The sequence below is a fragment of the Aedes albopictus genome, chromosome 1 (genome assembly GCF_035046485.1).
Source record: "Aedes albopictus strain Foshan chromosome 1, AalbF5, whole genome shotgun sequence".
NCBI lineage: Eukaryota > Metazoa > Arthropoda > Insecta > Diptera > Culicidae > Aedes > Aedes albopictus.
Window position 1 is genome coordinate 195558253 of NC_085136.1, and position 26350 is coordinate 195584602.

Below are 26350 nucleotides of genomic sequence, written 5' to 3' on the forward strand. Positions count from 1 at the left end.
AACCAGAAAATCAACAAGATACGTCACGTACAGATTTCGCTGAATACTCTTCTTTAAATCTTTCAAATAAAGTACTCAGGAAATCTACCAGAAAGTTTTATCTGGACATCTGATGAAAATGGCTTCAGGAAAAACATCTATTATTTTATGTGTTGTATATTTTGTTTAAAAAAATCGCCTAAAAATCTACCCGATATTCTGGTAAAAAAAAAAACTTTTTTAGAAAATTTGACAGGCGAAGAGTTACTTCTAGATTTTTGTCAAATGGATTAGATAGAAAACATATAGTATTTCACACGTCAAAATTCCTCTGAAAATGCTATATTTTTCGCAATTGTCCAAAATCTCTTTTCTAATTTGACTTTGACATAGAATTTCTTCCAAAATTGACGAATTAGAAATTCTCCCAGAATGGACGTATGCAGGTTTACTAAAATGTATCAAACTATTCCGGAGAGCGTCTTCATGACTGTTTTGAGAAAATCCGCTAGATTCAAGTCTAGAATACAGCTGGTAGAACTTCCCTAACAAAACGTGCAAAAAATCCTAAAAACCCTGAAAATTCCAAAAATCCTGGAAATTCCGTCAAAATTCTTCAGATACTTTTCAAGATCTGGTCAATTTAGCCATTTCTGGTGTCTTCGAAGAGCTTATACATATGCCCAATCAAGACTTATTATTACAATAACAAAATAAACTACGGAACGAATAAAAACGGACAAAAATTCCGTGAATTATAAACATATTTCCGGAGATTTTTTTTTTTTAATTTGAGGACCAAAACTTATAAGCCAATTTAAACAATTCAAACCTACTTTTGTCTCAGACATGTTATGGTTATGACGATTATGTTTTTACTAATTAAATTAGTGAACCAAAAATATAAAAAAAAATATTGAAGAATATCAAAATTAGAAGCATTAAAAAAAATTGCAATAATTTAATAATTCATTAACAATTTAGCAAACTTAGTTTTTGGTTTGTTTCAAATTAATTAAAACTGCATAGGGTCTGGGACCATTTGAGCAGGAGCACCTATTTTGGGCACTTGCTGCTATAACTCAGTCAATTTCAAATCGATTGACTTGAATTTTTGAACACGGCTAGATACTGTGCCTATCTGATAAAATTAAGTCAATCGGTTCAAAATTGACTGAGTTATAGCAGCAAGTGCCCAAAATAGGTGCTCCTGCCCAAATGGTCCCAGATCCTATATGTAATGCAAATAAACTGTTTTATCTGTAGGAAACAGAAGATTATAACTTTATGATTCTAAGCCAGCTACAAACATTTCGATGATCTCTATAATATTCCTAAATATTTCTGAAAATTGTCCAGTCTGTTTGACGGAAATGTCCAGACCACGAAATTTATGGAGCAACTGGGTTTAGATTCACATTTTCATGAACTGATCATTTCGTTGCTTTATTTTGATGATCTATTCATTGATCTATACATTTTGACAGCACGGGTGCAGAACAGAACGCAACCAAAGGTTGACATATACATACAATCACATAGTGCACAGGGGTTCCCACAATATTTTTCACGTAACCCAACATCAATGCATCACAAAAATCTCCTAGAAACGTTTCAATGTCGAGCTTAGTGGCTGCAAAATAGATATGAAGTTGATGACGAATGTGAGTAAGAGTCTTAGGACAATTAGGAGGGGACACAATGAAAAATTCAACAGCAGGGCGTGGGCACACCCATGTCACACGGGTTACTTTAATATAAAATTCCAAGAAGCTTCATTAACTTGCTCATAAACAAACATCATGGGTTTTGATTTGATAAAACTATTTAGATTCAATTGGTTCGAACTCTAAAAATAAATTAGTGGAAATTCTTTGACTTTCCAAGTTTTACCAGGTAGTCAACACCATGAAAATATATCTGTCTTTTGCCTCGTTTCTCCAAAAATCCCATGAATCTTCCAAAAAAAAATGGGATTTATTGGATTCCTCTAAAAACAATCGGTTGGGTTTAAAGCCGACGTTTCGAATGTTTATTCATTCATCCTCAGGGCAAACTACAAATTTAGGAAATCAACCAATACTTCTAAAAAGTAGCGAAGCGAGGAAATAACATGAAGTTTTTTTGTGAATTTTATATTTTCCGGTGCATTTTTCGATTTTTCTCGTCGATTCATAATGCACCGTTTTCGGAAGAAAGAACGCGCTCGTATTACTCTAGCAGTGTTCGAAATTCTCACGAATACTTCATTCTCCTTAGTGCCGAAATTCAGCGATAACAAGGCCGAAAAACAGAATAGACCTTCACGCTGTGCTCCAATTATTCCGATCTTGCAAAAATCAACACTTATACGCTAATTGGGTTTTTAAATTAAGAAAAATGTATTGATTTTTTGATTTTATACGAAAGAGCACCTTTTTCTGAACCACCATGATTTTTTTCAGATTTTTAAAACTTCATTTTGGCACCTAAAATCGATTTCGAAGAGATTTATCAAAATCACCTTTTGACAGCTGGCCAACTGATTGACAGCTCCGCCCAGTACAAAATGCGACGAGGGGTGATTCGACAAATCGCTCCCATACAAACTTCAAACTGATTTTTAAATAGGTTCCCGGGCACCAAAATTCATGAAAATTTGGATTTCGGCTCAGTTTTGCTTGCAGATTCTGAATATGGGATTATCTCAACACCGCTAAAAAAGCCAATTGATCTAATTTTTGCTCGCTGTTCTAATTTAGCGCAATTAATTTAATAAAATTTATTGGTGTCTACCTTTCAACGACACCATATAGATATTTTAGATTTTTTTATTAGCTAAAAATGCGTGCATATAAACATGAAAAAATATGAATGTTTTTACAACCTTCAAATTTGAGAAACGCTACTAAATTAACACCTAGCTGCCAGTTGTGAAAAGATCAAACTCTCAGTCTATTCGACTACTTTCGATCTAAAGAAGTCTTGCTACTGGTTCGGTTCATCTTGCGATAACATTAACACACCTGAGCACCTGAGCAAAGCGCATATTATTGAGAAGTAGTCATTTCAAATAAATGAGATAATTATGAAAGTCAACAAGTAGAACTATTCTAAGAGAGGATCACAGCAATGAGTTGGCCAAAGGAATGCGCATGATGATCTGTTCCCACATGTGGTAATTAGGAACTAATTATATATCGCCCTCAGGAGTAACTGCTGGCACCCTGCAGCAAGATTCCAGCCCAAGACGCGTCGGTCGGCGCCTCTTGTCTGTAAGTACGCACGGTTGTCAGAGCCCGCTGGCTTTGACGGGACTAATGTCTGTTGACAACCGTAAAATAAGAGATCCCAACGGCGGATTCGCGCTGTCACATATGTCTAAAGGTCGTCCGTCCTTTCGCGGTCCGTATCATCAGAACAAATAATATGACAGCTTTTATGATAACACTGGACGCGCAGGGATCGCTTACCCGAGCTCCTTTGGCCGGATCAGTTTGCCGACGTCAATGCCACCGGTAACCGGCGATCTTCCCCGATGGGATCGTTGATGGACGTTCTTCGTAAGGAGTGAGCAGAATTATCACTTGTTGAAATCTTGCGATCCTTACCGCAGTACAGCGCACTAGTCACTTCTATATAGCATATTTTTTCGCTATTATAACTAGCAGCAAACTCCAGAGCGAAGTGGGAGATCGTCGGTTTTCCCCCATAAATGGAAATTATTTTTAATTGGACTTTCTTTATCGCCCCGTGCGACTGGCGTACAAACATACTCCCGAGGGAGCACTTGATGGCTAGTCAGCTCAGTTCGAGTTGGACGCGGACAGAAATTAATTACATACACATCTTTTGCTCGGGTGTACAGTACACTGACTGGATGAAGCGTGGCGGCAGCGCAATGGCAACTACGGACAGCGGTTAATTGACGATCTATTTTGAGGGAAAAACGGAGGCACCGTTACGAACGGACGTGACCGGTAGTGCATGGCACCGGCTGGCTCAGGCGTACATGATGCAGATGATAAAAATGCTTCCACCGTCGCGTCGTCATCGTCGTCCGTCGGTGTGTATGATAGATCGCCGGCATTGACCGTGGTTCAGGCGGCGGCATTAAGTCAGCACGACGCGGATGACGATGACGACTGACCCAAATTGAATCGCATCCATCGGACCCTATGCGTTTTGTTGTGCGTGGGTGCATCGTTATTACTAACCACACAGAAGCGTGGGAATCACATGGCATTACTAGACCACCGCCTCCTCTAGACGATCCCAATGACAATTGCACAAATGCAACTTGGATAATGCCACAGGCTAAAGCAATGTGTGCAATCAAATCGTGGAACACTATTTCAATTAAAAAAGAGCATTAGAAAGAATAACGTTCCCCCAAAAATTAGTACATCGGAACATGTTTTTAAGGAAAGACTAATTGCATTATCACGCTTTCCTTGTATACCTAATATTCCAAAATAAGGAGTGGCGTAACTGTAAGAAAACCACGTAGGTTTATACAACATTCTAGCATGCCTTACTGGATTGAAGTAACGAATAAGATACATCACAAGGTTATAAACCTTTGTGTTAAACCGTTAATTGTACACTCCACGCTAATAAAAGTTTCTACAGACGTCCACAATCTCAAATCAGAATGCCTAGCTTCATCCGCGCAGTCTATCGTTTGCAAACCTCATAAATAAAAACACACTGGCCACCCACACAGTCCCTATGGCCGTCGTACGCATTGTAAACACTTACTCACAGCAAGGTCATGAACTTGTGAACTAGCGCGACCTGCAGCTTAATATGCGCCGCAGGGATTGCATAAGATGATCCCCGCCGCACGTCCCGATCGGTACTTTGCTTAGCCCCAGCCAGCCGGCGACGACGGAGGAAAAACAAATGCGGTTAATGCATCATTTTCTCAACTTGCTCGGTGGAATAACACGACGCGACGGTTCAGCGACGCAACGTGAGCCCTAGTATTATCTTCCATTTATTATTATTGGCGCTATTCAATTGAGTGCAATCAAGCTGCACCATCGCCATGCCGCGGTTAGGGCAGAAAATTCGCTTACATTTGAGGACTAGGAGTGGTCCCCTAGGGAGGGAAGAGGACCAATGTATTAATTAATATTATGGTTGAGAAGTCATCTCAACCTGATCGTAAAAACAAATTGAATGGGAATATGCGATTCGCAAAATTTCCGTGTTTCTTTTGCAGGTCAGATGGTTTCTATATGACGAAGGAGTGTTTACCTTGCAGAGGAGTTCATCGCGAGTTCTAATGATATCTTTGAAACACTTTAACCGATTCTTACCAAAGTTTTTTATTCGAATAGGCGTTTTCGATAGAAATTGTTTTAAACACATCAACGTCATCTATTAAGCACAGAGTATTTCGCAAAGAAAAACCACCTATGCGGGAAAGATGATTCGTAATCGTAATCCAGAAAGGTCTCCCACTAAGCTGCTCAATCCGTCGCGTCGGGTTGCTGCAGATAATTGCAGCCACCGCCACCGCCGCAACGTCCACCACAGAGCTGCAGCACATATGGGCATTCACCGTTGTTGGCATCACGATACGCCCATCTCCGTTAGTACAATAGGAATTCAAACGGTCTCAAAGGTCGGGTCATGGTATGTTTACTCGCATTTTCCCCGTTCCGTCTTGTTAGCTAATGATAAAGATGGGCCTGGCCTCCAGAGACTAACCGATAGCCATCAAGAACAGCTAGGCTCAGCCACGTCTCTCCTGCTATCTAGCGCTACATGGTGCGGCGGTGGTGTAGTCATCGCTATCGCTGTTTCAATAAAGGGAATGGGGTAAAGATATTCCAATTACCAACCCCAATCATCTAGCGCGGTCAGTTGTTGTGGCGGTGGTGTTTGGACGACTGACGTTGGTCTCAACGGAGTGGTATCTTCTTGCGATTTTGTTCTCCTATTAACCCAAAATGGATCACATACAAGCACACCGTTTCTTGACAGATCTAGGCGGCTCCAAACGCCACGCCGTTGGCATGCACTTTGCTTGCCCTCCCGTCACACCACGTTTGACGAGGGTCAAAGAAGATGCTCCCCCGCAGAATTCATAACAGCCTGATAATTATGGCTTGAACTTACGTTTCTTCGTCGCAGGGTTGTTTGCAGGGGAAAGGCGAATGCACACACGGTATTGTTTGCTATGCGTCCTGGAGGCACGTAAGATATCGGTTCTGATTATGATTATGAGTAATCAGTGCACGGCAATATAACGTAAAAGAATGTAAGAAGAATTCATTCCTGATTTAAAATGAATAACACTCTTCAAAAAGAAAAACCTTTTCTTTCAATTTCCTAGCTCTTACTTAAACCCAAAGCTTTTGCGTCTCTGTCCGTTCATAGATCGGAAATTTATGATACGTACATCCCTACGGTGACGACCATAACTTGTTCAAAAGGTTCCATTCCTTGTATCCCGTCTAATTCATCGATAGTAATTATAGGACATATTGGGCTATGCCCTCACGAGAAACCCCCAGAAGTATTAGGCGCAAATCCAAACCATACAAACAACAAGCAGATCTAACTGCTGAGATTTGAATAATACACATTCGACTGCGCCTTGTGTCATACGAAATATTTTATTGGCTTCACTCCTTTTATATTCGCTTCGCTCGACTCATGTTAGCCCCGGTTAAAGATGCTATCGATATTGGTCAATGCCAGTAGTTGGGGGGCAAACAAATAAAAACTCTGAACATCACGAAGTAACACAAGGTAGCCGACGCGGAAGCACAATTTGTTGCAATTTTTATGATACATTGTTAGCTATCTAATGGCTAGCATCTCTGGACACGAGCCAGCTGTTGCATATTGGACATCACACTAAACCACTCTAATTAACCGTGTCTTTGTTTTCTCATTTTCCGCAGGTCTGCCAACTTCTACCAGTCTACCATGACTTGTGAACTGTCCGATATGGACCGCATCACGCTGGCCGGTTCCAGTGCATTCCAAGTTGCTGAGACATCTGACTATCTGGAAAACAACTGCGCCGAAGAGCCAACGAAACTGTGCGAGTTCAAACGTATGTCCGGCCGTATCCTGAAGACTGTCGATTCTGTTTACCAGGACGTTGCCAGTGTTGACGAATGCCGTGAATTGTGCCTGAGCTCACCTTACCGTTGCCACTCATACGACTACGGAGATACCGGAGATATGGTCTGCCGCCTGTCTCATCACAGCCGTGCCACCCTTGCCGATATTCAGGATCCTTACTTAGATGTGCCAGAAGCTGCCACCTACGAACTTTCCTCGTGCTACAATGTGTCTATCGAATGTCGCGCTGGAGATATGATTGCCAAGATCCGCACTTCCAAATTGTTTGACGGCAAGGTTTACGCCAAGGGTGCTCCCAACTCTTGCTCCGTTGATGTCAAGAACTCGCTTGAGTTTGAACTGCGCATGGCCTATCAAGACATTGACTGCAACGTTCGTCAAAACGGTCTGGGCCGGTATCTCAACGACGTGGTCATCCAGCACCATGACACTATCGTCACTTCATCCGATTTGGGACTTGCCGTTACTTGCCAGTACGATCTTACCAATAAGACTGTATCCAACGATGTTGATCTTGATGTTACCGGAGATATCGAACCAGCACTGTCCGAAGAAGTGGTTGTTGACTCACCTAATGTTGTAATGAAGATCACTTCTCGCGACGGATCGGACATGATGCGCACTGCCGAAGTTGGAGATCCCCTTGCCCTGCGCTTCGAAATCTTGGACCCACAATCGCCATATGAAATCTTTGTCCGCGAACTGGTTGCTATGGATGGAGTCGACAGCAGTGAAATCACTCTCATTGATGCCCGTGGTTGCCCAACCGATCATTTCATCATGGGACCAATCTACAAGAGTGCCAACTCCGGAAAGATCCTGCTTTCGCATTTCGATGCCTTCAAGTTCCCATCCTCGGAAATGGTTCAGTTCCGTGCTTTGGTCACCCCGTGCATGCCAACCTGTGAACCTGTGCAGTGTGACCAAGACGACTTCGCTGCCGGTGAACTTCGCTCTATTGTGTCCTACGGACGTAAACGTCGCTCCATCAATGTCACCGAAGAACATAGCTTCCGCCGCGAACGCCGTGAAACCACCCACCAGGCTCCTCAAGATGATATGCTTCTTGTACAATCGATCCAGATTACTGACAAATTTGGATTTGAGAAACAACAACAAGCTAAGCCTAAGATCAGCAATAGTGAGACAGTGTTCGTTGCTTCAACCGACTCTCAAGGCATTTGCGTTAATGGACTTGGTAAGATCATAATAACTACAAACTCGATGCATATGTCATTGTTAACTCTGCCTTTTTTCTCCTCAGGTCTCATTGTTGCCGGAGCCGTCTTCCTTTTGGGACAACTTGCTGTCATTGCCATCTGGACCTTCCTGTGGCAGCGTCGCAGGAAGCAGCGTCAGTTCGAAAGTGCATCGATGGGTTCGTCAGTCATGCCAAGCCCAGCAATGGTTGCCAGCCGAGGAGATTCCATGTGCAAGCTCTACGATAGCGGCTATGCCGGCAGGCATTTCTAAGCAGTCTTTCTCCCCTATCTATACATACAACACATATACCACATAAGGCTGATCTACTTCCACACCCCTGTAATCCACAGATTAATGCCCTCCCATATCGAAACAATTCATTGCACAAAAATCATCATCACAAGATTCTAGATCCCTTAGAGCACATCTACTTGTTTTAGAATTAGCATATGTTTTTCCTTGTTCAGCTCGGTTCGAGCTGCACGGAAAAAAGTCGAGCAACGGAACTGCCATTTAATGGTCTATTTAATTATGTAATATTCTTCCCAAACCAACACCTTCTAAGGAAACATTTTTGATGACTAATCTTCTTGTGTGAGAGACGATGTTGGAGAATATCCGTAACTCTCACACTCGCGCGCCTTCAGTTTTCCTTGAATGCTTACTTTTACACCCTTTCGCCTTATGCAACGAAAGAATCAACACTCCATGTAGACGAAAAGCACACTAGAAGGTCTACACAAGATTCAAATATCCAACTAAACTTTATGTTTTACATTCCCAAAAGGGAGAATAGGACGACTGTAGTATAGAAACGAAATTTGCATGATACGAATGACAGTGAGAGGAATGTTTTGAAACCGATATAGTATTCTAGCAAAAAAAAAACGAGTTAGTGTGGATTGTGTGCCTGAATTTGTTGTGTGAGTGTGACTTAGGTTTAACTAATCTTTCTTTAGAGAAAAAACTGAACTCTAACAAAATTCTGTTCTTCTAGCACAAGCAATTTATACTCGTTTGTCCTTTTCTCCCGAGTACTGGGCATAGGGAAATGACGATTTTCCGCAAAGGCAAAACGGCACCTGCAGCTTAGAGTTCAAACAAACGCGAACATTTTGGTTTATTTGAGCTCCATTGCACTCACACACACACACAAACTGTCCGGATGCGGAAAATCCGAAGCAAGCTCTAAGCTCAATTTTAAGCATTTATCATAATTTATTTTTTATTCATTAATCCCCTACGTTTAGAAACTCTCAGTGCAGATAAACAACGCTAGCTAAAAATCTTTCCCACTCTGTTTTGTAATTTATTTTAGAACTACAGAAATATATTCTTAATAGTTACAAATCGAATGCAATAAGAGATAAATAGAACAGAAAATCGAATTCAATATTAGTATTTTACATGAAACTAAACTAACTGACCGTACTTGTAGATTACATAGCAAAACAGAATTAAAATACAGAGACTTCCTTTATTTCACTATTCCAAGCTATTTATTTATAGATTCTTAGCTTACTAACCATTCATCATCAAGCATTAATTGTGACTTCCTGAATAGAGACACTTAATACAACAAAAAATAACAACATTGCGAAACACCGAATAAGAGTCAAACATTATTATTTAAAACAAGAAGGAAATGAGAGAACGAAAGTTAGTAAAAATGAAGCATAATTTAATGTATAATTTTAAGTACACATTAAATCGAACAAAACATCGATTCGAGATCAGCGCGAGAAATGATCACGAAAAAGTATAATACATAAAATACATATGCATATGTTTTCTATGTATTCGAAAAACAACACATAATGTAAAACATTATTTTTATGGATAAAAATAAAATTTGAAAATCATAGCTGAACAACTTTTATTTATTGAGAATTTTATAATGTTGATTAATTATCATCATCTATTCACCTACATTCCCGATCAAAAGTTTGCGGTCACCCCCTCAAAAACATGTCATTTCTTTTGGCCCATTTCTCCGCCAATTTGTGTCCGATTTCAAAACCCTAGGTTTCATTCATAAGATAATAAGTCAAAGAAACTTTGAACATGATTTAAAAGAAGTTAAAAAAAAAATTTATGTAAACTTAACCAAAAGTTGCCAAATTTTCTAAAAAATGAATATAAACTTACGGCAGTGTCGCTGGAAATTGGGTCGAAATTCTAAGATGAGAGCGGTAATATGACCCATTTTCTAGTAGCTTTCAACTGCTTTTTACAGAACTAAGCTAAAAAATCTAGAAAAAAAAAGCTTTTAAGTAAATTAACTCTTCATGTCATCGACCAAAAGTTTGGGGTCACCCCTCAATATGATGTATAAAGCCAAAAGTTTGGGGTCACTTTCGTAAAACATGGAAAAGTGGTTTGGTGATATCTTCGTCATCTATAGTTCAGTTTTAGTTCTTTTTGGCTCATTTCAAAGATAATTAACTAAATTTACATTTGATGTCTTCAACTTAACGTATTTAACGATTTTTGTATATAAAAATGTTATGTAAAGTTAAGACATTTCACCACACTTCAAAAAGTTTGGCAGTTTAAGTTTTAGTATGTAAATTTCAACAATTATGTGTGGTATAATGTCTATGCAGTAAGTATCATTAATTTTGTTTCAAATAGGCCAAGAAGAATTAAAATTGAATGAAAGATGACAAAGATATCAACAAATCACTTTTCCATGTTTTACGTTAGTGACCCCAAACTTTTGGCCGATACATCATTTTGAGGGGTGACCCCAAACTTTTGATCGATGACATCAAGGATTAATTTACTTAATAACTTTTTTTCTAGATGTTTTAGCTAAGTTCTGTAAAAATCAGTTGAAAGCTAATAGAAAATGGGTTATATTACCGCTCTCATCTTAAAATTTGGTCGACCCAATTTCCAGCGACACTGCCGTAAGTTTATATTCATTTTTTAGAAAATTTGGCAACTTTGGCTTAAAATTACATAGAATTTTTTTTGAAAAAGCTTCTTTTAAATCATGTTCAAAGTTTCTTTGACTTATTATCTTTTGAATGAGACCTAGGGTTTTGAAATCGGACGCAAATTGGCGAAGATATGGGCCTAAAAAAATGACATGTTTTTGAGGGGGTGACCCCAAACTTTTGATCGGGAGTGTACCTCTCAATGATTGGACGCTGTGGTTTCAATTTGTCCAACTACTGATGGAAAATTTTCATTTAAATTTCATTTAAAAACATATTTCTGGGTACCGCTACACCAGTGGAAATTGAATAATTACGCAAAATTTCACGTTTCACTCCACTTACAACATTTTTTATCGTTTTGAGTAATACCTCATATGCGCTCAAATAGATTTTAAAATCTTCTATATTTGCAATTAAAATATCCCGACCGAAGCTGGAATCGAACCCACACTCATTTAGTCAATACCCATAAATGCCCTGACAACATTCACCACACGGCCAGAAGCTCCCTACTTTACCGAATTTCCCCTCAAGTAAGAAAAAAACAAACAACCAAACGAAACCATGCGGCACACCATCCCGCTGAAATAGAATAGGGTGCCATACAGCATCTGCGCAGCATCCGTGTCTTCCCACACACAGACACATAAGCGAGATGCATCTCGCCATAAGCATCCCTGCCGTATAACCACCTGTTGCATCATCGAATTTCCCCTCTTTATTTTCGGGTCTGTTTTTTTGTGGCATGTTTAAGGACAAATGTCTTGAAATCCCGCGTAAACAGTGCATCAGAACTTCAGACGCACAAATCTCAAGAAGCAAGCTTCAAACAACAGTGCATTTTATTATTCTGTTCTTGCTCACTTGTAATTAGCTTAAAATGAGAAGATCAAATGCGCTGGTTTTATTCACGAAGAAATTTGTGCGCTTGAAATCGTGAGTAGGTGCCAAAGTCGGCCATTGTGGCAACCATTTTGGGATTCTAACAAGTCTGTCCTTAATTGATTCAGTGAAATCTCGGTAATAAAAAATCACGCACATAGGTATATCAATTTGTATTTTAGTGAATGAATTGAAAAAAGAGCTCTAATGGACTGGGACTTTTTTCCAAGCCAGACAAACTACCATTGGTCTCATTCTCAACACTGGTTCTTTAATACCATTTCTGTATACATATCTCGTATATTTTCTGAAAATACATCATGATATTCGCTAAAAAGTACACCACTGCATTCGACCGTGACAGGACTCGAACCTGCAATCTTCGGATTCGAAGTCCGACGCCTTCATCCATTAGGCCACACGGTCAGCCTATCAGCTGTTTTTTTTTGTAACTGCAGGACTGTTGTTGCTTCATCATTCAAACATAGGTACCGTTATCTGGGGTGAAGTTGATCACTGTGGGATCCACGTCCTTCAACCGCTGAGGATGTTACAATTCTCAATCAACGGGATGTCTTTTGATATAAATCAGTGATACTATGATTTTTTTTCATGAGCACCAACTACAGGGGATAGACAAAATGGTCGGGACAGGTAAAATGTTCAACTACCTGTAGTTTTTCGAAAAGTGCATCAAATATTTTCAAATTTTTACTGTAAGTTCATCAACTAGTTGTGTATCAGTGGTCAAAATTTGGAAAAGATCGGGCTATTCTTCACAAAGTTATAAATATTCTTGAAAAAGGTAAAATTATCCGATAGCCAACTTTGAGCTGTTATATCTCCGGATTCAATTAACCGAAAGCAATGAAATTTTGACCATTTATGACTTATATAATGAGCTATGAAAAACCGTTGACTTAACTTAAAAATCTTAACACGGAAGAAAATTATAACGATAAGATTATTTTTCTAATAAAACACCAAATTTTCCAAAATACCAACATGGTTTCAAAATTCAAGATGCAAATTATAGTTCATTTAATTTCCCTCTAATTGACTTATATATAAATGTGTTTTGAAGGAAACTAACAACTTAGCCACCAATAAATGGAAAAAGTTTTAGAATGCATATTAAAAATGGACCAATTTACTTAAAAATCGTGAAAAAAATTAAAATCGCTATACATTTTGTCTCTTGTTAAAAAATTCAAGTTTAGTTAAATGTTTTCCAGAGTTCATTATATAAGTCATAAATGGTCAAAATTTCATTTCAATCGGTTCATTGAATCCGGAGATATAACAGCTCAAAGTTGGCTATCGGAAAATTTAACCTTTTTTAAGAATCTTTATAACTTCGTGGAGAATGGTCCGATCTTTTTCAAATTTGAACCACTGACGCACAACTAGTTGATGCACTCACAGTAAAAATTTGAAAATATTTGATGCACTTTCCGAAAAGTTACAGCTAGTTGAACATTTTTTGAAAAGTGAAAATTTTGCTTGTCCCGATCATTTTGTCTATCCCCTGTATCTACCCCATACCAGATCCCATGTATCCCAGGGTCATGATTACTTAGAGAGTTGGTGTCTTCGGCAAAGTTGTTCGGTAGGTCAAGGACTCACAGTTGATGGGCCATTTTGATGCGAGATTCAACTGCAGGGCGGCGTTTGTCATAAAATTTAAGAATGCAAATTTATTGGAATTTTTTCAAAAAAAATTAACAAGCTGTAACTTGTTAACTGGGCTCAAAAATGTTTGAAAACATAGGGATATTAGGGGCATAATGGACACTCTAAGCAAATGAGTACGTTAGACCTGTAAAACAGAGTAAAACCTAACATATTATTAGTTGACTTTCAACTCTTCAACTTGTTTCCTACGTCTTTCAATCATTTACAGTAGGTAGAATATCTATATTGCGAAAAAATAATGAATTGTAAACCGTAAGTTTTTTAGGGCTGGTAAGAAAGGTACGAGGCGAAATGGACACCCATCGGGGCATAATGGACACCCCTGCATATTTTATGGTAATTCTTTGGTTACATGGACCAGTTACACAAGTAATTTGCCTACAGAGATCAATACAACAGATATATTACTCCATCTTAGACGAGTTTACATAACATCAAAGTTAATTAAATAAACTTTAGGCTAAAATAATCGGATTGATTTTTTTCCAAACTCTCTAAAACGCCTAACAGTATGCAATGCGTGTACATCCATTCATAGTAGCCAGTGTTCATTTCGACCCGAATCGACTACAACATTAAAATTGCTATTTTAAGTAAATTCTGATCAAAAATAAAATACTTCATCCATTGTTAAATCTTCGTATACATGTGATTGATTGATTTGTCTTTATTAAAGAGACTTTCAGCCCCGTATACATGTAGAAAAGGTAACAATTCATTTGTTTTTATGGTGGACACACTCCAACCCACGCTATGTCCAAAGGGAAGTATTATGAAAAGTGAATGTACCTCAAAGTTTATTCGCTAGAACCGTATTTTTTGACCTCTAGATTCAGAATATATGCGATTTAAAATAATCCATCTTGGGTTTTTTTTTTCATACACTTTTATATGGGATGAAATTAACCTTAAAATGACTTTTTTCGCCATTTGTATGGGAAAATAGGAAAAAAATCAAAAAAATCGAAAAACCCAAGATGAAATATTTTAAACCGCACAGATTCTGAAACAAGAGGTCCAAACCTATGATCCTATGGAATAGCATTTGAGGTACATTCGATTTTCATAATACTTCCCTTCGGACATAGCGTGCAACACTCGTAATATCCATACCTTATTTGATGCTACTTCGAAATTATAAGAATTTCATCATATGTAAAACATATTTCAATTTCAACGATATTTTGGTTATTTTGGAGCAATATAAATGGTACTTTTGGAGAATAGAACAATGACTTGTTCCTTTACACATATGCATTAAAAGTTTTACATAAAAGTCAACGGTTTCGGCAAAAACAGGGGTGTCCATTTCGCCCCGGGTGTCCATTACGCCCCTAATCCCCCTATTGCTTTTTTCACTGAAAATTTTACGTTGGTTCGCTGGATTACATGAGGTTTTCTTCCAGCGAAGGCTTACGCGTGCGATAAGCAAATCGCTAAATTCCACACCAACACGGCAAGAAAACCGTCAACATTAACAAAACAAATGGTCTACTTGTATGACAACAATTCACTCACGCGACTAACGGATGACTGCCACCAAATATCAGGATTGCCAACTGTCCTGCGTCTGCTGTCATATTTCTTTGTACATAGCTAGACCTGGCGCTGGGTCTTCGGCGTGGAATCCCAGAGGTGGGAATACAATTCTGAGGTTTTCCGTAATATAAGTTACAGCTTGTTTTTTTTTTTTTTTGAGAAATTCCAACAAGAAGGAATCTGGCATTAAATGGCCCATGAACCAAGTTGAGTATGATATGAGATATTAAAACCTAAATTAGAAACGAATGTCCATATGACGTCACGCGAGAAAAAATGTAAACATATTGTTAGGTACTTTAGTTTTATCAACATGCTCGAGAAATTATTTGTTTCTTTTCTTTAATTTCCAAAATAACACTGTTCGACAAAAAAAACTTTTGCCGTGATCAAAGACCCCATTAGTATGTCATAAAAGTGCATGGAAAATGTAGAGAAATGCCATTTTCAAATCTGTTGGGGCACCCCTAGAAACTTTTTTGGATGATTTTGAATTTTATTCATTTTTGAAGGTTCAACTTGAACTTCAGAAATTATCATAAACACTTCTGAAAAGCAATATCTGTGAAATGCCATTTTGTACACCACTGAAATTTTCACAAATCTGAGAAGCAACTTTGATAAATAACTAGTCAAAATGTCAACCTATTACGACATCCCATCTCATTTTTGATGGGCTGCAAAACGGTGAGTTGATAAGGAGAGCATCCAACATAGCTCTAGTCCTCACAAGTTCCTACCTCATGCTTCCACGGGTCAAGCGATGACAAAGACCGCCAGCTAAGAGTTGTGTGCTTAGCTGGTAGTGCAGCCTGGGCACTGTTGTCCTTCTGACTTCAGCTAGATTGAGGAGGTACGATCCAAGTGTCTGTTCACCAAGGAGGTGCGGCTCAAACAGCGTCTGTTCTGGCATCCAGCGGCTGAGTAAGAAACGCTGCACCACGCCCAGCTAGATCCAAGGTGGTAGCCCCATCAGCGTGGTCGTCCCAGTGTTGGTTGGGACGTTAAACAGAACTGGCACGATGGCCCTCCGGCGAGACAGGAGTGTTGGCGTAGGCCCAATAAGCCACCCGTAAAAATCCCCATTGCGAATAAGGCTGACACAAATTTTGATTTTCTCTTATGTCACCCCAGGGCCGTTTCTTCAACTACAGCATCATCAACGTCCACTGCCCACACGAAGGGAGACCCGATGACGAGAAAGAAGCGTTTTTCGCACAGTTAGAGTAAACATACGATGGTTGCTCGCCGCGTGACGTGAAAATCGTTGTCGGCGACATGAACGCGCAGGTAGGAAGCGATGCGTAAACTTTGCAGCCTCCCGTGGTATGGTAGTCCGAAGCACCTTCTTCCCCCGCAAAGATATCCACAAAGCCACCTGGAGATCACCCGACCATCAAACAGAAAACCAAATCGACCACGTTCTAATCGACGGTAAATTCTTCTCAGATACAGTAATGTTCCCATTTTATCACGCCCTCCGCGCGTCAGTCCTTCATTTTTCATTAATTTGCTACATTTGAGCGCAAGTGTTTCCCTTCATCTTCAAGAATAATGTTGAAGGCTTGTTTTGCAACGTTAAAAATATTGAAAATACGTTTTGACTTTGTAGAATATTTAAAAGCATTTTCGAAAAGGGACGTGATAAAATCGGAACAATACTGTATAACCAACGTCCGCACATACCGCAGTGCGAATATAGATTATATAGATTCGGATCACTACTTAGTCGCTGTATGCATGCGCTCAAAGCTTTCGACAGTTATCACCACGCGTCGAAGTCGAACGCCGCGGCTCAACATCGAGCAACTTCGTAACGTAGAAGTGGCTCAAGACTACGCGCAGCAGTTAGCAGTGGCCCTACCAACGGAAGAGCAGCTTGGTGCAACTACACTTGAAGATGGCTGGAGGGACATCCGATCCGCCATAGGTAGTACCTCGGCTACAGCACTAGGCTTCGCGACTCCGAATCACAGAAACGACTGGTACGACGGCGAATGTGAACAGTTGAAAAACGAGAAGAATGCAGCATGGGCGAGAATGCTGCAACATCGTACGAGAGCGAATGAGGCACGTTACAAACAGGCGCGGAACAGGCAGAACTCAGTCTTCCGGATGAAGAAGCGCCAACAGGAAGAACGAGATCGCGAAGCGACGGAAGAGTTGTACCGCGCTAAGGACACACGAAAGTTCTACGAGAAGCTGAACCGCTCGCGCAGAGGCTTTGTGCCACAAGCCGACATGTGCCGAGATAATCACGGGAATATTCTCACGAGCGAGCGTGAGGTGGTCGAGAGGTGGCGGCAGCATTACGATGAGCACCTCAATGGCGACGTTGCAAGTACCGAAGGTGGCGTGGTTACAGATCTAGGAGTATGTGCACAGGACGAAAGACTTCCGGCCGCTGACCTCCAAGATATTGAGGAGGATGTTGGCCGGTTGAAAAACAACAAAGCCGCTAGAGCAGATCAACTACCAAGCGAGCTTCTAAAATACGGTGGAGAAGCACTGGTGAGAGCACTACACTACTGAAGGCATGGCAACCCTGCCATGTGTAGAAGCGAGTGTAGACTTGACATCACGCGCCTTTTTATTTTTCACTTTGTGTATTTGCCTTGAATAAAAGTACAGTTGAATTCGTTCTCTCTACTTGATCGGTTGTATCTTTATTTGCTCCGTCACACATCCCAACAGGTTATGGGCCGGTGTTAGCCATTTTGTTTTTCGTGCGCGTTGAAAAACATTTTTCGGTTTGAATTTTCAAGTGTAATCGCGAAAATCGGTGGCGAAAATGGAGAGAACGGGTATTGCGAAATTGAACAATGAAAATTATGACTCGTGGAAGTTGGAGGTGGAATTTTTGCTCGTAAGGGAAGGACTGTGGAAGTACGTTTCGCCGGGAGTGAAGCCAACTCTTGCTGCTAACGGCGCGAACGCGGCTGAAGTTACTGCTTGGGAAGAAGCAGATCAAAGAGCGCGTGCGACAATCGGATTGCTGCTTACTCGGAGTCAACACGGCCATATTCGGAACACTACGACCGCGAAAGCTGTGTGGGATAATTTGAAGCAGCAACACGAAAAGAAAACGTTGACTTCCAAGGTTCAACTGCTGAAGCGGATTTGTGACCTTGAATACCACGAGGGAGACGACATTGTTGAGCATCTGCAGGAGTTCGAAGACCTCTTCGAGAAGCTTGAAAACGCCGGAACCAAGCTAGACGACGACTTGCAAGTGATTCTCGTTTTCCGGAGCCTGCCTAGCTCGTTTGATGCTCTAACCACCACGTTGGAGAACCGTTCGGAGGACGATTTGACGTTGGAGCTCGTTAAAGGCAAAATCGTCAATGAGGTCCTCAAGCGAAAGGAGAAAACACCAGTGGAAGGAGTAGCCATGAAGGCAGAAGAAAAGAAGAAGAACATTGTGTGTCATCACTGCCAAAAGGTGGGACATAAAAAGCGCTTTTGTAAGCTTTTGGCGAAGAAGAGCAAAGAAGAGAGCAACAAAGAAAGTGCGCGAAACCACAGTGAGGCCGATCGTAAACCGGCAAAAGCAAAACTGGTGAAATCGGAAGAAGAAGAAGAAGTGTTTGCGTTCGGTGTGAGTGACAGTTCGGTCGACGGGTGGATAATCGACTCTGGCGCGAGCTCACATATGTGTGCCAATAAGGACTATTTCGAATCGCTGGACCGTTCGCGTATTGACATTCCAAAGTCAGTTACGGTTGCTGACGGCAAAAGTGCCAGTGTGAAAGGTGTCGGAATTTGCAAATTGCGTTGCTACGGACAGAACACGAGTGTAAAGGTGATAACGTTGAGTGAAGTGTTGTATGTACCGGATCTCGACATGAACCTGGTGTCTGTCAGCAAGCTGGTGCAGAAAGGAGCCACGGTCACTTTCAGCGAAACAGGATGCGGAATAGCAAGTGGAAGTCAAGTTGTGGCGGTGGCCCCCAAGCTGAAGGGTCTCTACCACCTAAGACTAGTGGAACAAGCGAATGCAACGACGGAGCAAAGCTGCGGAAAATATTGTGTTCACGAATGGCATCGCCGGCTAGGACACAGGGACGTCCAGGTAATTCGTGACGTGGAAAGTAAGCAGCTGGCAACTGGCATCAAGGTAGGTGGCTGTTCCCATGATAAAATTTGCGAACCGTGTCTGCAGGGAAAGATGACTCGTCTTCCGTTCCCCAAAAAGGCTAAAATTAAATCGAAAGCTGTTCTAGACCTGGTGCACAGTGATTTGTGTGGGCCTATGAACACAGTCACGCCAGGTGGTCATCGTTACTTTTTAACGTTGATCGACGATTTTAGCCGCTACACCACGCTATACTTCCTGCACAAGAAGTCCGAAACGTGTGATGCAATCAAGGACTACGTGAAGTTTATGAAGACACGATTTGGGAAACCTCCGAAAGTTATTAGGTCAGATCAAGGCGGTGAGTATCGTGCTACCGAGCTTATACGGTTTTTGAAGGATGAAGGAATATTGCAGCAATTTACTACCGCCTACACGCCGCAGCAAAACGGCGTCGCCGAACGAAAAAATCGTTCATTAGTTGAAATGGCTCGCTGCATGATGATCGATGCCGGTATGCATTACCGGTACTGGGCTGAAGCTGTCAATACAGCAAATTTCCTTCAAAACATGCTACCTACCAAACCGGTCCAGCTGACACCGTACGAAATTTGGCACGATGAAAAACCAGACTTTGGAATGATGCGAATTTTCGGGTCGGAAGCCTACGTGTTCGTGCCAAAAGAAAAGCGTACCAAACTCGAATCGAAAGCGGTGAAGATGACCTTTGTTGGGTATTCATCGCAACACAAGGCGTGGAGGTTTGTGGATACGAAAACTCACAGGATTGTTTTTAGTCGGGACGCAAGATTTCTACCCACACGTGAAGTTTCAGTTTCGAGTGCTGAAGATTCGTCCCGAGGTCAGGAGCTGATGGAACTACCGCCGTTGTCTGTACCTGCTACGACGGTAAATCGGAAGGATCGTCTACCTGAAGAATATGTTTCGGACGAAGAAGATTTCCTCGGCTACGAAGAAGAAGATTTCCACGGTTACGAGGACGAGCCTACAATGTATGAGGATGCCTGTAACAACGATGAAGATGCTTCGGAGCCCAGTGACGAATGTGATTCGATTCAGGAGGAGTCAGATGATGTCGAGGAGGAGCAATCCAGCGGAGGACCACGTCGTTCCAACCGTGTGAACAAAGGAGTGCCGCCGGAACGTTATTCGGCTACCAGTAAGTTTGCCTGTCCTCAACCGGTGGAGCCAAGAAGCTACAAGGAAGCTACAACAGGAGCAGAAAGCGCGAAGTGGATTGCTGCTATGAAGGACGAACTGGTTTCGCATGAGGAGAATAAGACGTGGAACCTGGTCAAGCTGCCGCCGGGAAAGAAGGCAATTGGATGTCGTTGGATATATAAGCGAAAACTGGATGAACACGGAAGACTTAGCAGCTACAAAGCGCGTCTGGTAGCCCAGGGCCACAGCCAAAGATTCGGACTGGACTACGATGAAGTGTTTGCGCCTGTTGCAAAGCAGGTTACTTTTCGAACGCTGCTGACCATCGCAAGTCGGCGTAACATGTTGGTAAAACATGTAGATGTTAAGACCGCATATCTAAACGGTGACTTGAAGGAAACGGTCTACATGAAGCTACCGCCAGGCGTTGCTGCGGAACCCGATGAAGTTTGCCTACTACGAAAAAGCTTGTACGGGCTCAAGCAGTCGGCGCACATGTGGAATCGCAAGTTGGACGAGACTCTACGACAGATGGGATTCATGCCTGCAGATGCGGACCCGTGCCTATATGTTCGTCGGCGTGGCAAAAATGTGGCGTATATTTTGGTATACGTCGATGATATGTTGGTCTGCACGAGTTCCCTAGAAGAGTATGACGATATTCTGGAGACACTAAACAGCAATTTCCAAATGACCGCGCTAGGAGATGTCAAACAGTTTTTGGGAATACAGGTTACCAGAACGAAAACAGGTTACTGTTTGAACCAGCAGGCCTACATTAACCGAATGGTTGCCAGTTTCGGAATGGATCAAGCAAAAGGTTCTCGTATTCCGATGGACCCGGGGTACATTCAGCAGAAGGAGGAGGCAGAAAGGCTTCCTAATAACGACAACTACCAGAGCCTTGTTGGTGGTCTACTTTATGTATCCGTTCATACTCGTCCTGACATTGGCATTAGTGCTTCGATTCTTGGACGCCGAGTCAGTAACCCGACAGTTGCAGATTGGACGGAGGCAAAGAGGACATTGCGTTATCTGAAAGCTACAAGTGGTCTGCAGCTTCAACTGGGCGGTGGTTGCGGAGAACTGGAAGGTTTTGCTGATGCCGACTGGGCCGGAAACGTTTCGGATCGAAAATCAAACTCAGGATTTCTATTTCGTCTTGGTGGAGGAATCATCTCTTGGTGCGCAAGGAAACAGCCATGCGTATCACTGTCTTCAACAGAGGCGGAATATATTTCGCTTTCGGAAAGCTGCCAAGAACTGATGTGGTTGAAAAAACTTATGCGAGATTTCGGCGAACCAGTGAAGAAGCCAGTATGCATCTTTGAGGATAATCAGAGTTGCATTAAGCAGCTCAGTCAAACCAGCGGTAAGCGTTCAAAACACATTGACACAAAATACCATTTTGTCAAGGACCTTCATGAGCGCAAACTAATCGACGTGATCTATTGCCCATCCGAAGACATGCTTGCCGATATTTTAACCAAGCCGTTGAGCCGTGTCAAGTTGGAGACGCTGCGAGACAGGATTGGCCTTAGATCAGCACGTGATGAGGAGGAGTGAAGGCATGGCAACCCTGCCATGTGTAGAAGCGAGTGTAGACTTGACATCACGCGCCTTTTTATTTTTCACTTTGTGTATTTGCCTTGAATAAAAGTACAGTTGAATTCGTTCTCTCTACTTGATCGGTTGTATCTTTATTTGCTCCGTCACACATCCCAACAACTACCAAGATTTGGGAGGAGGAAGTATGTGTCGAAGACAAAGTACATGATGGCAAAGGGCTCCAGGGAAGAATCAGCGCGCCCGCCACCCCAAATTTATATCGACGGTGATGAAATCGAGGCGGTTGAAGAATTCGTGTACTTGGGCTCACTGGTGACCGCCGACAACGACACCAGCAGAGAAATTCAGAGGCACATTGTGGCAGGAAATCGTGCTTACTTTGGACTCCGCAGAACTCTGCAATCGAATAAAGTTCGCCGTAACACGAAGTTAACCATCTACAAAACGCTGCGATGTCTAATCATAGCGGTCGTCCTCTATGGGCACGAAACATGGACCTTACGTGCAGAGGACCAACGCGCCTTTGGAGTTTTCGAACGTAAGGTGTTACGTACCATCTACGGCGGAGTGCAGATGGAAGACGGGACTTTGAGAAGGCGAATGAACCACGAGCTGCATCAGCTGCTGAGAGAACCAACCATCGTCCATACCCCGAAAATCGGGAGGCTACGGTGGGCGGGTCACGTCATCAGGATGTCGGATAGCAACCCGACTAAAATGGTTCTCGAGAGTCATCCGATCGGTACAAGAAGACGTGGTGCGCAGTGAGCTAGGTGGGTCGACCAAGTGGAGGACAATCTGCGGACCCTACGCAGAATGCGGAACTGGAGACAAACAGCCATGGACCGAGTGGAATGGAGATGGCTACTATGTACAGCAGAGGCCACCCCGGCCTTAGCCTGATCGGTGAGGTAAAGTAAGTACTCTTCTATATAAAAAAGTCGGAATATGCAAATTTTATTGTAGGTACCAAAAACTTGCTGGGCTTTACAGATTCATTAATGAATCATGGAGGATCAATTAATTAATTTGTAATAAACAATACGCAATACCGTGCCATGCCCTAATACCGTGTGCTTCCTAATACCGTGTATTTGACAAAAATTCAAATATTTTACTAGGTGTATTATTTTGTTAATCAAGTAACTAGTTCAATCTTTTTTTAAACACATTTATTTGAACTTTATTTCTCTAGTCGGGTTTTACTAATACGCATTTACAAACAATTTAAAACAAATTCTAAAAGATCGTCGTTGGCATCTAAATTAAAATTTATGTAGGTAATATTATAGCTTTAGCGCCTGATATTTCCTGGCAACGTTTCCAGCTCCGGGAACTGGAGATCGTTAAATGTAACCCTCCTACGTAAAGTTGTTTCCAGTCTTGGTCGAAGATGTCTCCACAAACCATTTGTTGTTCGGCATGCGGAAAATGCTCTAGATCGTCCACGTTGTTTGGGCATTGTTGGCACATCGGGCTATCTGCTCGATTCTGACGATGTAGAAACAAAGCGTATGGAATTTTTCTGTTCACTAGCGAGTAGTACGTGGATTGTTCGGCTGACGTGAGTCCTTTGGTTCTGATATTCCTCCAGATTCTCGTCCAGTTCAATCCAGGGTTTTCTTCTGTTACTTTGGGAGTTTTCAGCTTTTCCCGGTTGAAGTTGTGAAGAGTTGCTGTCGAGAGGTTTTCCTTAAGCTGCTGGGGAACGTAAGCAAGATCCCTGGCAATGGGTTTCATACACGGGTAGTGGGCTGGAATAGCGCGTATGTTTGGTGGGTTATGAAGATGGCTAACGTGCTAGCGAATGGTACGTGTTGAAGATCTTTAAGGAACCTCGTGATGAGCAAGGCTTTGCATTTATGCATTGGTAGATGCAAATTTTGTCCACCCTTATTTATAGGCAAGGTGAGTTGCTCGATAGGGATCCTGAAGGAATAGCGTTCCCAGATGAAGCTGCCAATGAGCGATGTAAGCCGAGCCACAGCTTGATTCGGGATGCTGACTACAGATGATAGGAACCACAGCTTTGAAATAACAAACGTATTAACCTTTTATAAGGCTGAGAGAACTAGGAGAGTTGTCAACGCATACTATTATGGAAATGATTATATACATGATCACATGTACAAAACATGTACAAAATCTGAATATTACTGCAAAGAGCCCACCTTGAACTCCAGCGCGGGCATTATTAATCACATGGGATCACAGATATAATAACAGACTACGTACTGGTAAATATTGATCAGTGCATTTTTAGGCAAGCTAACCGGGATAGATCCCGGTGTAAAACAAGCATAACATTCGCTTCTATGATAGGAATACAGCAAAACATTTTTCATGCAGGATTCTATAGAATCCCACAATCAGCAAAAGCATATGTATTACTAGCTGTCCCTGCAAGCAAACGTTGTACTGCCTACCTACTGTGTTTTTTGACATACAGCTCTATAGGGACGTCCCCGCAAAGTAATTTTTATGGGAGCCCTCCATTCAAGAAACTGAAGAGGTCTCACACCAAGCTTAGAAGCTTCCTCGGCCTCAAAAATACCCACACACAAAATTTCATACCAATCCGTTCAGTAGTTTCCGAATCCATAAGGGTCAGACCGACACACAGAAATTCATTTTTATATACATAGGGAAATGGAACCATCTCGGCAGGGGCTCTATTTTGGGCACATTTCTGTTATAACTCTGAATTCTGAACCAATTGACACAATTTTTGGAGCGCGATGAGATACGTATAGGCCCAAAATACCGGCCACTGCCCAAGTGATTCGCTACCCTAGAAAGATTTCTTGTTCTCTTAGTAAAAATATATCATTCACAATCTCACAAAACAGTATATCAATAATCAATTCATGCTTCAAGTTAGGAGGGTTTGCCTATTTATCGCTATCATCATATTTCTGGTTGTTTTTCCTGTTCATCGCATATGCTGCAAAAATAGTCAAACTCGCTGTAAAGGCCATGTGCCCTGTCACCCATGAATCAGCGCCTATGCCAGTGGTCTAACAACTCTTCGCGTGCTAATGGCATAGTTCCCCTGCCGCTTAAAGAGTTGCCACTATGGTAATAGGTTAGCTAAGGTCAGTTAACTGACTGGTGGGAAACGGAAGCTTAAGTTTTCTGACTATTGTGTACGCATGAAATGATATCTGGTATTAAAACCTGAAATGATCAAAATTAAAAAAAAAAACTGAAACCTAACTCGTATCGGCTGAAATTTAAGTTAAATTGTCTCAACATAAATGAAGATTCTGGATGAGGCTTTAGGATCCTGTTCAAAACTTTACTGTTTTACTTCACTCTGAAGTCACAATACTGCAATGTCACTGTCGCTCATCAAGAAATCACACAAGAAAGAGCGAAAGAGGGAATGTTTCAGTGAGATGGTCTTGGATTTTTCACCAAATCCGTGCGTCGGACCTAACTTTGAAAGTGGTGCGCAGTATAGTATTTATGTTAGTATGAAAACTTGCATGCAACTTTTGGAGGGTGACCGTATTTTATGTGGTTTTCCACTAAATTTCAGTTGTATGTTTTATGGATCGTTGCAACTTTCTTAGCGCACTATTTCATAAAAGTTGTGGGACATTTTCTTTATTTTTATTGCTCATTTTTAGTTAAAGTATGGAGCAGATTGGCAAATATTATGGATAATACCTTAATTTTTATGGTCCTTACTTAATTTTTTAGGCAGCAAAACAGATGGTTTATGTGACAAAATGTGGCATTTTATCGATCCTTTCTAATAGATTTATGGATCATTTGGTGAATTTAAACGCTATTAAATAATCATTTTATGGGGTCTTATTAGCCTCTTTATTGCTCAATTCAGCATTCATAATGGATCGAATTGCAGTTTTTTATGGATCATATTTGCTTTTTTAGGGATTTTCGGTTCAATTCTGTGGAACATGCACATATATGTTATGGATCGTTTTGCATTTGTTTAAGGATAGTTTTTGTAGTTTTATTGCACAAAAAAAGTGCTGCCATTTTTGTTTGAAAGAAACTCTCAAAAATCTAGGTGGCAATATAGTTGCCACTGCCCGTTCAGTCCAAAAACGCTGGTGGCAATATAGTTGCCACTGCTCGTTTAGGCCACCAGCGCTGGTGGCAATATTCTTGTCACTGCCCGTTTAGGGTACTTTTCTTCTTTTGACTTCGACAAAAATCCGGAAAA

The 26350-nt window shown here is 41.4% G+C and overlaps 2 protein-coding genes and 1 non-coding gene across 4 annotated transcripts in view; 1 reads left to right on the plus strand and 2 right to left on the minus strand.

Annotated features, from left to right (window-relative positions):
• LOC109397248 (uncharacterized) overlaps window positions 1–10132 on the plus strand; it is a 377190-nt gene extending 367058 nt beyond the window's left edge. Inside the window, exons 7-8 of the mRNA XM_019669568.3 lie at window positions 6879–8263; window positions 8330–10132. Coding sequence (XP_019525113.3) covers window positions 6879–8263; window positions 8330–8538 — 1594 coding nt within the window. The 3' untranslated portion in view covers window positions 8539–10132. The remainder of the gene's footprint in view (window positions 1–6878; window positions 8264–8329) is intronic.
• LOC109397249 (autophagy-related protein 16-1) overlaps window positions 1–26350 on the minus strand; it is a 332447-nt gene that overhangs the window by 300568 nt on the left and 5529 nt on the right. The window lies entirely within an intron of this gene.
• Trnar-ucg (transfer RNA arginine (anticodon UCG)) lies at window positions 12448–12521 on the minus strand. Its single transcript has one exon. It is a non-coding gene; the product is annotated as a tRNA-Arg (tRNA).